Source organism: Hesperophylax consimilis, chromosome 2 (assembly GCF_061612785.1).
Source record: "Hesperophylax consimilis isolate HC1 chromosome 2, BYU_Hcon_1.0, whole genome shotgun sequence".
Classification (NCBI taxonomy): Eukaryota; Metazoa; Arthropoda; class Insecta; order Trichoptera; family Limnephilidae; genus Hesperophylax; species Hesperophylax consimilis.
Window position 1 is genome coordinate 4,386,393 of NC_142837.1, and position 16,494 is coordinate 4,402,886.

General features: G+C 32.3%; 1 protein-coding gene across 1 annotated transcript in view; it reads left to right on the forward strand.

Annotated features, from left to right (window-relative positions):
• Window positions 1-16,494, forward strand: part of LOC149425629 (junctional adhesion molecule B-like) — a 237,142-nt gene that overhangs the window by 201,509 nt on the left and 19,139 nt on the right. The window contains exons 4-5 of the mRNA XM_089644341.1: window positions 6,139-6,279; window positions 12,768-12,861. Of these exons, the coding sequence (XP_089500467.1) occupies window positions 6,139-6,279; window positions 12,768-12,861 (235 nt within the window). The remainder of the gene's footprint in view (window positions 1-6,138; window positions 6,280-12,767; window positions 12,862-16,494) is intronic.

Here is a 16,494-nt window from a genome sequence, read left to right on the forward strand (position 1 = left end):
TGATCTTCAGAATCGTATTGTTTCCTCGGAATAATATTCTCGTAGTCGATTGAACTGAGAAAATTAAAAGAATAATGGTAAAATGATGCAGCGACGTGGTTCAAATTCTCCCGCAATCGAAAAAAACAATGAAGCCCAAGGCCAACCTTTTGGCTAGTGAACCTCCAACAAAATGGCATATCCGATTAACGAACAACTCTGCCAAAATATGAAATGCGAAATGATAATTAATCGTAGGATAAAAGAAACCACACACCAATGGTTAAATAGATCGACTGAATAATTAATCGTTTTGTAAAAAGATACACAAACTTTGAGTTTCATTTATCACGAATTCAACATTTTCCTTTGTAGTCATTTTTAATGGTGCGCAAAGTAGATGCCTTGTGTACGAGACAGTTATGTGATCGTACAGATACTTTAACGATAGTTGGGCTGGACACAACTTGTCACGAAATCAGCCTCGGGGAGTGTTGCGAAAAAGTGGAGTGAAGCTATGTCAAAGTACAGAAAAGAATTGATTTCTAAATCTGACTTGACACTTGAATCTAATACTTAGGATAAAACTGAATTTAAACTAGAAGGGAACTGATTTTACTTCTGAATAAAACACTTTTAAAATATTTCACTTGGAGACTTGGTTTTGGTTTTCAGAAGAATTAATTCCTTTTCAACTGACTTGATCGAATCTGGCCCAACTTTTATAAGACAAACTCGAATTGGGTCTTCCTTTTTGGGAACCTCCTCTTTAATGGAAGTGTATTTAGTTAGGTATTTTTCCTCTCGGATGTTAGCTTGCCGAGGGAAAGGTAACGTTGTGGGGCCATACCTCTAAATATGTCAGTTCAACTTACCTAAACCATCACCCTAAATCTCGTTTATTTATTTTACAATAAACTATACAGTTTTACATATTGGCTTTGGTGCTTGACATTTTTGGATTGAACATTTTTTTCAAAATGCGCAAAATACAGTTAGGTGAAAGTTTTCAGGTTATTATTTTAGCGTAAAGTCATTTTTTAGTGTTGATATTTATTTCTTTGTCACAAGTATGACCAGTTTCCCGTAATCTCGTCCGACGTTATCAGAAATGTTTATTTAGAACTCGTAATAATGTGATTTATTTCTACTTTGCTGTGATTAGCTGTAGGTTTAGGCCATTAAAATTCCCAATTCCATCCGTTGAACAGTGGAGGGAGGACAACATAAATACTGCGATAGTTCCTTGGCGGTGGTCATTTATTTATTTTTTGCATCTCACTATACATAAAACATGTTTTTTTCACATAAAAGTCAACCTCACTAGGACTAAGCCCGTATTGAGGTTAAAAATTTACATTTAAGTGAAGCAAACATAAGAGTAATCACAAACATAAAGTAATTCTACATACAAACACAAAATGTTTCAAAATTAATTAAAAAATAAGTATGAGATGTGTTAGCAGATGGGTAATTTTACAGTATATAGTAACAATATTTGATCCATAACTAATCATTAAGTAGATGCACTACGTAGTAATTTAAAATCATGTGTTTCAGATGCTTTAATTAAATAGTGCGAGTAGAATACATCCTGGCCTTTGAAATAATCGATTATTTTTTAGGCAAGTCTTTTTATAAGCCCAGAAAAAAATAATGTATGGGCCTATGAAAACTGTTTAAAGTTCAAAATCTCCTACTTACCAACCCATTTTCGGTTATGGTTTTATTGTATAATGTGGAAAATTAAGTTATTTATAAAATGATCGATAAATATTTAAATATTTGTGCCTGAGCATCCACAAAATAAAATAAAAGGCACTTTTTTGGCATGTTTTTTTCTGGCATAAATCAAAACAGGTGGATAGTGTGAAGCGGGAATTTAAGCCTTATCGCCATTTACGTAAGGTGTGTTATTGATAGCGGCTCGATTCAAAATATTACACGACGTAGTGTATCGCCTTACTCATTATTCAAAAGAAGAAGCAAAGTAGATAATAAAGACAGATAGGGCGACATTCAGTTTTTAGTAAATGGGACTTTTATAAAATCTTATTATTTAAGAAAGGACAAGGATGAAAAAATTTTAAAACTGTCTGTCAATACAAAAATCATTTTTTTATTATTATTTTAATATAGATCATATGGGTTACATTAATTCATACATATTTTGCAAAATATAATATTTAGGTTCATAATTGGTCATGTATACCTTATCAGAAAAGAGGAGCTCTTGTGCCTGATAAGGGAGCCACGATTCTTACTTAGATTCTATGTTATAATATTATGTTATGTGTAAACTATATATAATAATATATATTTATTTTTTAAATTAACTTTTTAAATTTAACTAATGAATTGGTAGACTTAATATGATTTGGAAGAATATTAAACATAAGTGGTGCCTGATGTAAATAATTTCTTTGACCAAAAGAAGTTTTAGTATGTACCGCCACAAAGTTCAATGCAGAGCTAATTTTAGTTGTCCGCGTTTGTTGTGTTCTTTCAGCAAATTTGATATTGATATTGATAAAAAATCGACAAAGTGTTTGAGTGATATATAGCTGTTTTATACACATAACATTACATTCCTTATAAAGTAGGTTGGATGAATAACAGAATTTATTGTTTGTACATGACTTTAAAGATTAATTTTTGAGTAATATTTAGTGGTTCAACATTGGACTTTATACATGATTCCCAGCATACTATGTTATAAGAAAGTGGTGATTGGATTAAGGCAAAATAGACAGTTTTTAATTTCTATTTATCCAATATGTGTCGAAATTCTATAAAAATAAATGTAAATCTCCTGATATTCTTTGTTAATATATCAATATGGTCATTCCGTCTTAAAAAAATATCAATCTTTACACCTAGATACATGATACAATCTACACTTTCCAAGGGGTGGCAATTACAATTTAGCAGACAATTATGTATAATTAGATTATGAGTGTCAGAAGGCTGACTTTTTGATGATATACTAAATGTCACATATTTAGTTTTTATTGTATTCAAAGTTAAGATGTTATTATTCAGCCAACTCTTTACTGCTCTTAGTCCTAAGTCACATTTGTAAAAAGCATCTCTCCAGGTTTTACCCTCAAATATAAAAGCAGTATCGTCTGCGAAACTAACAATTTTACCTGGAATATTTTAATTACACAAATCATGAATGTAGATTAAAAACAATATTAGTCCAAGCACACTACCTTGCGGAACCCCGAAAGAGGTTATGTTTTCATTTATATGCATTTATAATGAAAAGTAATTATTGCCGCACAACATGCAGTCGAATTTTGAACAAACAAAGGCATCCTGAAATACAATGCTAACTTTGACCGGTATAGAAACACAGGCTAAATAATTTGATTTGGCATAAGACTTACGTCCCAAGGCACTATTGAAATTGTTCACGAACTGGTATAACTTTGAGGGCTTGAAAGCATATTTCTCATACATCGGTCTAGTAGACCAAAGTAATTAAATAACACAAACATATTATATAAAGCACTGATCAAACATAAAGTGCTTTAACGGATTTGAGGCTCTGACGTGCGACGGAGACGAACATAAATAAACCACCCACGGGACATACAACTGAACGGTGACCAGATAAATCATCACATCTTTAAAAAGTCATGGAAAGTGATGAAACAAAAACTTTATTAACTGGGTTAAGTAGGTTAGGTTAGGTTAGGTTTAATTTTTTTTCATCGTTTCTAATGACTTGATATCACTTTTTAAAAGTGTGTTGAATTGTCACTGTGTTGAGGTATCATGGAACCCAACTGAACATTCCCAGGACGACAAATAATCTGAACAACAATAATGCACAATATGGTATAAATATATAAATAAATTTCCTAATCCGTTTGACGAGTTCACAAAGATATTTGATTTTGGATGTTGGACTAAGGATAGGACAAGTTTGATTGCAGTTAGTTCTGGCACATTTGTGTTGGTGTATTATAATGTTTAAATCTGGCTCTGATTTAAATTTATTGATTGAAAATGGGATAAATTTTGTTTTTGCTGTGTTTAGGGAGAGAAGATTTTTATCGAACCAAATTTTCAGTATATTAATATCAGCATTTGCCAAGTTATTAACAGTATTCCAATCCGTACCTTCGATTATTATGACAGTGTCATCAGCATACGATATTATTTTCCCGTTTAGTTTTTGTATGAATATATAATTAACATAGATGATAAACAGTAACGGACCTAGAACTGTACCTTTGTATATTGTGTTATACAAAAATATTTGAACTTCGAAAATAATTTTGAAGTTTTACTATATATTCCATAAAGCTTAATAGGTATTTTTTTACTATAAAAAATAGAGAAAACACAACCGTGCGTTGAAGAATGACGCAGTAGTAACTTAGTTATTTTTTTTATACGGCTGCTATTTATGAAAAGAAAAGTTAGAACTCTTATCTCATCGTTTATTTTGTTTTCAAACTGATTAAATTTATTTTAGTAAGCAACGAACACTAATTTGTGTGATGGAAAAACTCACTGAAGGAAAGTATATTTTGAATGCTATCGGCCGCAGCGGTGTTCAAAGGGAACAAATTTTTCATGGCCGATAAATAACACGGTTAGTAATTCATAATTTTTCGTGACAGCTGTTTCGTATTTCGAAGGCATCATCAATGTATCTTAATAATGTGAGATTATAAATCATTTCTTTAACAAATATGTTTTTTTATGCACTGAAATCTCTTCGTTAATTTTGAGAAATGTGTAACAAATTTTATTATTATTTATCAAAGCGTGTCAACATGAGAGTCTGTATTAATACAACATAAGAGTCTGTATTAATACAACACGAGGGTCTGTAAATACAAGGTAAGGGTCTGTATTAATAAAACCCGAGGGTCTGTATCAATACAACACGAGGGTCTGTATTAATACAACATGAGGGTCTGTATTAATACAACACGAGGGTATGAAAATACAAGGTTAGGGTCTGTATTAATACAACACGAGGGTCTGTATTAATACAACATGAGGGTCTGTATAAGTACAACACGAGGGTCTGTATTAAAACAACATTTTATTTATTTTTATTTATTTATTTTACATTAGATACATTTAAAGGAGACATAACAGTAATAATATAGCATAATGAGAGCATATATTTAAAATGAGTAGGTACAAGTGTTCAACATGAAGGTCTGTATTAAAACAACACGAGAGTCTGTATTAATACAACGTGAGGGTCTGTATTAATACAACATGAGGGTCTATATAAAAGATATTAGAAGAACGAGATGTGCTATGAGCAGTTCGTACTGTGTGGAATTGTTTTGCCCAGTGTCGCCGGTTTTATTCACCAATACTACTGCACACCTTCGCGCTTCGCTTACGCTAAGGTATCCGCACTAATACATAGAACAGATTTCTGTGCGTACACGTCTCGATAGTATTCAAAGTACCCTAATTAGGTAGTACTCCGCCTACGGTCCGGCGGCTAACATAGCATATCTCGTTCTTCTAATATCTTTGGTCTATATTAATATAATAATATTAACTGACGGCCGGCATAGTCCAGTGGTAACGCATTGGACTGCCATTCCGAAGGTCGCGGGTTCGAACCCGGCGTGCGCAAATAAATTTTATTTGATTAATTTGTGTTATTTCACAATTAATTAATTAAAAATTAATTAAAATAATATAAAGTATATTTGCGGCACGTTCCAGAGTGGAAGATACTACCAGTATCGCCCTGGTGTAAGACCATTCAGAATTGAAACGTTGCTCCAAATGGCTTTAGCCGTGTTTAGTGACTAGATCTGAATAGCCAGGTACTTCCCCACCTTCTTCTTTCCCTTCCCCACTTACCTTCAGCCTCACAACATCCCCCAATTGGGGATGCCATAGTCTCACTGGCTCCAGACGGGAGCAGTTGGGACTCTTGTGAGGTATTCACTATAAAAAAAATATAAAAAAAATACAACACGAGGGTCTGTATACATGAAAATTGTAACAATTTGATTAGTTTTATTACTCATCATATATTTTAGAAGCTTCATGAGTTTTCTCGACTTCTTGGTCTTCTAAGCTTGGCAAATGGCTGGAGTGTGATATTCTTCATGTATACCAACTTTATTAGTAGGTTTCTAAAAACAAATTTCTTATTCGCAGGTAAAACAGTTAGGGAACAAATCAGTGTCCTGGATCAGAAGACGAGACGCTCACATCCTCACAGTGGACCGCTATACCTTCATTGCTGACGAGAGGTTTCAGGCCTTTCTGGTTGAAGCTTCCAATACTTGGACATTACAGGTGAGATCTTTTTCACAAAGTCGTGTTTTTGTTAACTACCAGGCATGTCCGATCGTTATCTGTATCTAATACATTGGTATGCAGAACCGCTGTCTTATAATATATTTAGTAATGACAAACAGTAACTTATACAGGAGAGTTTTTTTTCTGATTCATTCACCTGAAAGTGAACAGAGGAAAAAAAAGGCATTTAGGACTACTCACTGGCTTAGGCTAATGTTTACAGAACTTGACAAACTTTTCATAAAACAACTTTATGCAAACGCACAAAATACAAATCATACACACATAAACACACCCTCATGCACATATACACACACACACACACACACAAATAAAGCACATTAAAACTCCATAGAAACAAAAATAACAACCAAAACTATGTACTCGTCTAACAAATTATATCCGCTATAAAAACTACTTCTGCACAAAGGACAAAGTTACTTCCGGTCGTAATTAAAACACAAACTAAACAATCTAGGATTCAAAAACAAGTAAAGAACAAGTCAAAAAGAAGAGATTTCACAAAAAACAAACTTCATTGTAATATGTTGATCACAGAACAAGTGAAATATCTACATACCATTAATATAATAATATATATATATTTTTTGGAATAACTTTATTGAGTAAAATCTGAAATTGTAATATTTAATTATTGAAGACAATATTAGCGATTTCAGAAAAAAAATTATATATATAAATATGAGATCCATTATATATTATATCATCCATAACTATACATTATATACCAATCAAATAAAGATACCTCTGCCCCTAAGATAATTCCATGCTCTGCTCATAGTTAGGTAGACACCAACTAACTTCAAATTAAAAATAGGGAAGGAAAAATTCATGACTACACTTTTTCCAGCGAAAGGTCGTACGTGAAATCATCGATCTAGTATCTTCTGTCTTTTTCGTTTTCATTCAATACAAGGAAAAAGACGATCGTTAATATTTAGATGGAGTTAATTGCTTTAAAAATAGAATTTAATTTTTATTTTATACTGTGGGTATTTAAGTTGTACGTGCCAAAAACTGAAACTTTTTTGATTTTTAATGTATTATTTTATAAACTTCTAAACGTTGAATCGATTATTGTAATGTTTTATAAATTTAATTAATTATTCACGCCCTTTTAAGTGCTTTTACATGGGAATGGTAAAAATTATACAACTTTTTATACATAACAGAACTGCCCCAGTAACAATCATAACTTTGTTGCTTATTTTGTGATAAATTGAAGATGTCCACTGACTCAGCTTAAATGTTTCCCTCATATAGTGTTCTGGACCACGAGGAGTACATAATATGGTAGTTAGTCCCAGAATTTTTGCACTTAAATGAATCCCGGCTTCTAGCATTACGTAGTGGAATCCAAAACCGAATCGTGGCAATCAATCATTTAGAATTTTATATAGAAATACCAAGTCAATGAAAATCCTTCTGTCCAACAATTTAAGCGTATTCAGTTGATTTAAAAGATTATTTTTGCTCAACCAAATCAATGGTATATAATAAGATTATATTTTGTGTTCTTTCAATAATATATTGGTAGGTTACAGACGGGAGAATTGTATTCAAGTTGACTCATAACAAAGCATAAAAACGGTTTAATAATACACGTAACACTGTTTAAATTTCTAGTAAACCCAGTTATAAATCCCAACATTATTCCTCAATTGTTGATATGTTGAGTGACTGGATTAGAAACGCTACCCATAAGCCCAACCCTGGCCGTAAGACCTTAAAAATCTTTGCCCCCTCGTGTGGTGGTGTTTTTTCGTAGATATAAAGCTAGATTAGTCGCTTTCGCCAAAGCGCATAATTTGTGCATGTTCCAACAATTTAAATTAAAAATCCAATTAGTATTTATTGATTGTTATTTAAACAAAGACAATAAAAAATACTATTGCCATGTTGTGATTATTTTTAGTTTCTGTTAAGGAATGGTTCTTTTCTTTCACATCGAGCTTTCTTCAATATATATTTATAAAAATATATTTTTTTTAAAGACAAACATTCCCGAGTTACAAATAACCTGACAATATTTGATATTCTCCTACTACCACCACAGCAAACGGAAAATGTTGCTTAGGTTGTGATGAAGGACTTAGCCAGCTGAGGAATTGAACACACTACGACTGGGTGGGACCCAAACGCGATGTCAACTCAGCCACTGACCGGTCACGAATAAAGAATCAAATGGGAAAAAAACGACCCACATTTTGAAAATAAAAATGACAGTTTTATCGTGTCGCAATTCCTACATTCCAACTGACAGAAACGCCCCGACACACAAGCGCTGTTGGCACGCTCGGAAAATTGACATGAAATTATGTTTATTCAACTTAAAACAATAATTAAAATTATTCGTGCTGACATCGTTATGAATACACGTGAAAACCAAGAATCACTCGGCACAAAATTAATGACGAAATAATGTTGAAGGATTTGTTTGGTGATTTAAAAAACAATTAATTAAAACCCGGCAAAATGGGGGTATCGAAACCAAAGACTTAAAAAATATTTTTAAATTTAAAAAACTTAAACTTTTCGAATATTCCAAATCGATATTCTTGTACGCTTTTTGTCATTTTCATGCTAATGACAATACTTACGTAAGCAAGAGAAAATGCCATTTCCCAGTCATATTACTAGTGTTACTAGTACCAATACACCCAGTCCGAATTGTGTGATGTTTGAGTCAACTCTTACGCTATTTTATTACAAATAAATAAATTCCAAAAAAATGATATAAGGCTTGACGAAGCGAAAAAATCGTTTCTTCTCGCATGATTGATAGGTTGGATGGTAAAAATCTTCATCACATCGTTTTGCACGGTAAAAATGCAAAATGGCGCTGATCGATGATTCAACAAATAGCTATAAGTTATCCTAAATATTTTTTTTTTCATTAAAAATTAACATTTTTTTTAATAATTTTTAACTTCAAAAAATGTAATTGACTTTGTATTTGTAAAAAGCTTTAACTTTGTGATTCATCATAATTTACAATAAAAAGTACCTTTTTTTTTGACCGCTTTAATTTTATTTAAACTCTACCGGTTTCGGATGAACCCTTCCTTCATCAGAAGAATATGAAAAACAGGATATTTAGTTTTTAATATTCTTCTGATGAAGGAAGGGTTTTTCCAAAAAAGTTAGAGTTTAAAAAAAATTAAGCTGGTCAAAAACAAATTTATGTGTTTTTTTTTTGTTATTGACTTCAGCCGAGGCTCCTCAATTTAAAATATCTTCATTACGTTAGAAATATTATGTATGGCATCCATTACACTTACATAATATTATGTATGGCATCCATTACACTTACATAATATTATGTATGGCATCCATTACACTTACATAATATTATGTATGGCATCCATTACACTTACATAATATTATGTATGGCATCCATTACACTTACATAATATTATGTATGGCATCCATTACACTTACATTATAGTATGTATGGCATCCATTACACTTACATAATATTATGTATGGCATCCATTACACTTACATTATAGTATGTATGGCATCCATTACACTTACATAATATTATGTATGGCATCCATTACACTTACATAATATTATGTATGGCATCCATTACACTTACATGATATTATGTATGGCATCCATTACACTTACATAATATTATGTATGGCATCCATTACACTTACATAATCTCTTAAACCACGTTTATTTAAGGCGTATTTGAAAGCTTTATTTTTTTTGCTGCCATTCGCGATGGCTGGCCCCATACTAATAATATATATTTTCGTTTATATAATTATTTATTTTTTACAGGGATAGGCAATTTAATCATCAATCATATCCAGGGTTGCGTTGAAATGTCATTTGTCACGTAACTGATGGCTTTTACACCACCATAAAAGTTTCACGGTAATAATAATAATTTGAAGTAAATGTTTGATGTCAATCGTGAAATATCTCAGTGGTGATGTTGAATAATAAATTGCGGCGTTAATGTCAAACTATAAAATTACCATGAGAAATATTATAGCTGGATTTAGGTTTCCCGATAAAAAAACTTTGTTTTAGAACAAGTAAAAAAATATTTTACTTAGCTGCAATTGCTTAATGTTGTCAATTTAGTTTTTATTTTTAAACTTTAAAATAATTCACTGACCAGAAAACTGATGACGCCAAATTATATAAGACCTTTCTATTCCTAGGCCCTGGAGAAGTAGCTGAAATTGATTTTCTGTCCAAGAGAAAATTTCGACACTTGTAAATATTTTTTTACTTAGGTACGGGAAAAAATAGGTTATTTCTGACACGGACACACAAATAAGAACTTATTTCCATTTATCTCTTTATGGTAATATTGATTCTATTTTTAAATGCAAAGATAAATTTTGGCTTAAACAATCATCAGTTAGTAAGATCAAATACTCCAAGAAAACATTGGCAATATCAGCAACTCCAGCCGCTAGAGGTGCTATTGTAGCATGTTCACGTTGACATTATTTTCAAAAATCCATTAAAATGCATGAAAAAAAACCAAGGCGCACAACTCACGCCGCTAGGAGGTGCTAGTGTAGCATGTTGTCATCAGATTGTATAGGAAATGTCAGAAGCTATTTTTTTTATTAATATCAATGGGTATTTGGTAAGATGCAACGCACGGACATTGCAGAGCAACATTATTTAAGTAGGTATTATTGACTATATACAAAAACTGTGTGTATTTGCTTATTTCATATTTATTTTTGTATTACACATCACATCAGTATAAAGACACGGGAACTAATTCGTCACCAAGTTGGGCAGTGTTGTGGTGCGGGTGAAGTAGAAGCTGTAGGCTGTAGGAAGGGATTTATTAATGCGGGTCTTGAAGAGGCCCGGATCAAATGCAGCAGGTAAAACAGAAAGGTAGCGCGTTCCACAATCGAGCCCACTTCGGTCCGTTTTCATGAAACCGACATCAACTATAAACGAGTGTTCTGCTCGTATCCGTTCAGCTCACCAAGTCCGTATCGGTACACAGGGTATACGTCCAACTGCAGGCTCCTTCGCGCAGGCTTCATTGGAATACCTGCAAAATAATAATATTTTTTTTAAAACTCTTGATCGCTTAATATGGACACAATGACATCAAATTTATAGATAAACACAAAATTTACAGATTTTTTTAACGTTTTAATTTTGTGAATATCGCACAAAAGTCCCAACTGCTCCCAGCCTTATGGAGCCAGTGAGACTATTACATTCCCAACTATGTTTGGTAAGGCTGAAGTAAGGGGAAGAGGAAAGTTGGAAAGAATCTGACTACTCAGATCTGGTTACCAAACATGGCTTAAGCCATTTCAAGCAACGTTTCAATTCAGAACGGTGGTTTTTCACACCAGGGCGATATTAAGAATATCTAACACGTTAAACATACTCTATATTATTATGAATATTTCGGTAAAAAACACAAATTTGAGAAATAAAATATAATCGCGCACGCCGGGTTTTTATTGCGTGACCTCCGAATTACTAGTCGAGAGCCTTACCCCTCGATCATGGTGATCACCTTTGTAGTTATGATGCACCATTTTTAAAACTATTAACATAATAAGTGGGCAGCCGTATTGTTTGATCTACTATTTCAAATTGTACAATATTATAAGACTATTAAAATACCAAGTGTAAAAATAAACATTTGACTTATCAATAGGTAGTTCTAGTAGAAACTAACACGCGCAGACACTCCGTGTCACGAAGGTATGAGGTTTAGTTTTGGGGCGCAGAGGTCGTGAGTTATTCAATAGTGTTTCAAATAAACAATTTAAACCTGTTTCGATATAAGTATTCATTCCAATTGGCTTTATAGTGTAACATGCAAACCTAACATTTTACAATAGTAACGTTGCTTAAAATGACTTTGGTTTGATGTGTAAACTAAATCTGATATCTGATGATATCCTGGCACTGAACGTTCAGAGCCTACGAGTATTTATTCAAGAATTTAGACATAGGCTTTTGGCAGTCTAGTTATAAGAAACTGAATTGTCCCACTTGTTCCGGTGACTCGTTTTACAGCAACGTTGCTAGAAATGACTTTTTTTTAACAACCACAGGTATTATGTATATAAATCTACAATCTATAAATCTAATAGCCAGGTAATAATTTTAGTCTATAGTGCTCCCAAAAAACTCCCAAACAGCAGCTAAGACAAAAAAGACCAACAAGAATTATAATGTTACAATATTTAGATCAGTGCGTCACTAACTTTTCGTTCATAAATATATAATATATATTATATGTACCTCTCTCTCTTTATCCAGTGTTTTATCGCGTCGTACCTACCAGAAGTATTTATTAAACATTGGGCACGTGACATCCGAGGCATCATTAAATTATATTATTCTAATAATGTATATTATTTTGGGTAAGCTCGGATGAAGGTAAACGCAATAAAAAATATTACTGAATTTTTGGATGCACAAAACTAATTGTCATTATTTTTCAGGTGAAATATGTCCAGCCACGGGATGCAGGACAGTATGAGTGCCAAGTCAGCATGGAACCAAAAATGAGTCACTTCATTCAACTCAATGTTGTTGGTAAGTCCATCAATTATCAGTTTTCACTGTCACTTAGAGAATTTCATCCGTAAGGTTTATATATAAATAATATATGCCGATTATATTTATAGAAAGTAGAGAAAAGTAAATGTTTTGTAATCACTGGCTAAACCTTATGAACTACATCAAAATAACGTATTACAGAATTGTATATCTTAAAAAGGCCCACAGAAAAGACCACGTTTGTGCACTTCTATCTCTTAAGGATAACTCCCGTACATGTCAGCTAGTTATAAATAAAAATACGTTGAATATTGTTAAATCAGTATTCAGGATTACTAAATACTTTTTTTGCTTTATTTTGGAAACGAACCGTTTTATAGACAAGTTTTATATAATATTACATTTCTACTCGGTTGCATATTACATGTTCTTATGAAGAATGAATACTATTTAAGTATTGTTTTTTTTCATCTCTATTACATTATTTTAGTAGTGCCCTTTCTATACGATGTGATATTTTGTTTGAACTGTCTTTTTAAGAAAGGTATCAGCTATGATGGGCTATAAAAACATTGCTATCACTTTAATTGATTCTCTTTTTAGTGTATTGGGGAAGAAAACAGTTTGAAAATTTCATATAAATAATTAAATTTTACATGTTGCATTTACCAGTGAAGTTTTGACATAAAATTCATGTTACATACAAAAAAAACGGTAATTATTCGGAATCGCTGGACAAGGATTATATGAAATATTTTTAAATAAAACCTTCTGATTTACCTTAATTACTTTAAAAGGAATCTGACTGCATTTGGGATATTTTTAATTATAGCATTTTAATTTTTAATTGAGTAAATCGAAAATTCACTTTCGTTGTATGGGATGACAGCTGGAATGATTTCTGTTGATAAAATTTTCTTTTGTTGATTTGCTGATACGAGTGGCTATATTTTTTACCATGTGCAAATACTAGGTAGGTACTATTTAAGCCAAACTCGAAAAATAAAATAAAGATATTTAGGTATGTTTTATAAAATAGAAAAATTAAAAAAAGGTGAGGTTATTATAGGTTAGGTTGGTTTATTATTAGGATTTAGGTTAGGTTAGGATAGATTGGATGTTATAGGTTAGGTAGGATTATTTTTAGGATATAGGTTAGGTTAGGTTAGGTTGGATTATTATAGGTTAGGTTAGGTTGGATTATGGTAGGTTAGGTTCGATTATTATAGGTTGGGTTGGATTATTATTAGGATATAGGTTAGGTTAGGTTGGATTATTATCAGGATATAGGTTAGGTTAGGTTAGGTTAGGTTAGGTTAGGTTGGATTATTATTAGGATATAGGTTAGGTTGGATTATTATAGGTTAGGTAAGATTGTTATTAGGATATAGGTTAGGTTAGGTTAGGTTGGATTATTGTAGGTTAGGTTCGATTATTATAGGTTAGGTTCGATTATTATTAGGATATAGGTTAGGTTAGGTAAGGTTGGATTATTATAGGTTAGGTTAGGTTGGATTATTATCGGTTAAGTTAGGTGTGTTGGGTAAGGTTTGGATATAGGGTTGGGCGGGGCTAGTTGAACCAAAGGGCTTGTTGGGCCACGCCAATATCTTCGGAGCCGAAAGCCTTACGAAGAATGCTGAGCATGTTCTAGCAAGCTACAAGTGTGGGGACCGCGCCACCAAGCATTCAGTAGGCACATGGCATCCGTAGCGTGTGTACGGGGATTTTGTGCGATTTTTGCTCCAAAAGTAAAAAAAGACGATCGACTGCTTTTTTGAAAATAGGTACCAAGGAAAAAGGTACCAAGTCAAGGTAAGTCAATTTGAAATTGGTGTTTACTTAACTTTATCTTGTCAATTGTAAAATTGTAATACATTTAGTGGTATATGAGTTATCCGATGAAATTTGTAATAAAAGATGAGTGGGGCTAATTGAACCATTTGGTTCAACTTGCCCCATTCAGATTCCTTACTGTAATTTTATACGTAGTGTATTTATTTCACTCGTCAACACATTATTTTTTTCAACTTTCTAGATGCGTACACGGTATACCGACAACAGGAAAAGATAATGTTTCTCCCAATATCAACAAAAACACTGTAGCATCTATATCTAGAAGTGGTGTTTACTTTTCACCCGAGACTGTTAGACCATTTCCAAAGTCAGGGCCTAGAAAACAGCGAGGAAGAAAAGAAGAGCAGCTATTTTAACAGACACTCCTGAAAGGATTCTCTTGCACAAGAGCAATCTAAGAAGCAAAAGACGAGAACACATAAGGCGAAAAACAAGGCAATTACGAAAAAAGTCTTCACATTGTCAGACTCATCGTCCGACAATTATGAAGAATATGCTTGCCTAATTTGTGATGAGATTTATTCAGAGAGCTTTCCAGGAGAAGAGTGGGTTCTGTTCGGGTTCTGTTCTGTTCTTGCTCTGGGCACGCCAAAAGTGCACATCTGGAACTATTCCAATGTTTATTTCCGATTTAATCGATTAAATAATTCTAAGAAAACATACATGTTTTGTTATACTCGTTTTTTAAATAAAATAATCGTTACATAATTCTGTATTTTTTCATTATTTCAATAAATTTGCTTAAATAACTCAATTTGTGTTATAAAACCATTCGTTTGAATGATAATACATATTTGACACTATATTGTTCAACAAGCCCCGTGGGGTGGTTCAACTAACCCCACCTATGAGGCAAGTTGAACCATTTCTACTTCTGCGTAAAAATTAAAATATCTTCCATAAGATCAACGTATTATATAATTTCATGAATAATATTATAGAGCCAGATAATGAAGCTATCTTAATAAATTGAAAAAACAACAATATCTATAAGAGTTTCGAGTCTGGGGTCAAATTAGCAAAATCATGTTCAACTAGCCCCGCCCTACCATAGGTTAGGTTAGGATTTAGGTTAGGTTAGTTTAGGTTTGGTTATTATAGGTTAGGTTACTATAGTTTAGGTTAAATAAAACAATAATTATAATAATACCTAAATATAAATAATTTAAGTTTTTTAAGTAACATAGAAATATTTTATTTTTCGAGTTTGGCCAAAACAGTACCTAACTAGAATTTGCATTCTGAAATGATTCAAATTCTAGCTACTCGTATGTATTCTAGCTGCTACTACCAGAGAAAATGTCATCAACAGAAATCATTCCAGCTGTCATCCCATACAACGAAAGTGAATTTTCGATTTACGTAATTAAAAATTAAAATGCTAAAATTAAAAATATCCCAAATGCAGTCAGATTCCTTTTATAGTAATTAAGGTAAATCAGAAGGTTTTATTTAAAAATATTTCATATAATCCTTGTCCAGCGATTCCGAATATTTACCAAAAAAACATTAATAAACCGAAAAACATACACACCTTAACGAAAATAACTGAGATATCTAAGATATCTTACACAACTTAATGAAAATAACTGAGATATCTTAGATAGGTTACACACCTTAATGAAAATAACTGAGATATCTTAGATAGGTTACACACCTTTAATGAAAATAACTGAGATATCTTAGATAGGTTACACACCCTAATGAAAATAACTGAGATATCTCAGATAGCTTTTATACTTCTTCCATAGTTAATTTGTATTTTTACATCCAATATTTTCTTTTTGAAATTCTTCTTTACAATATTATTAG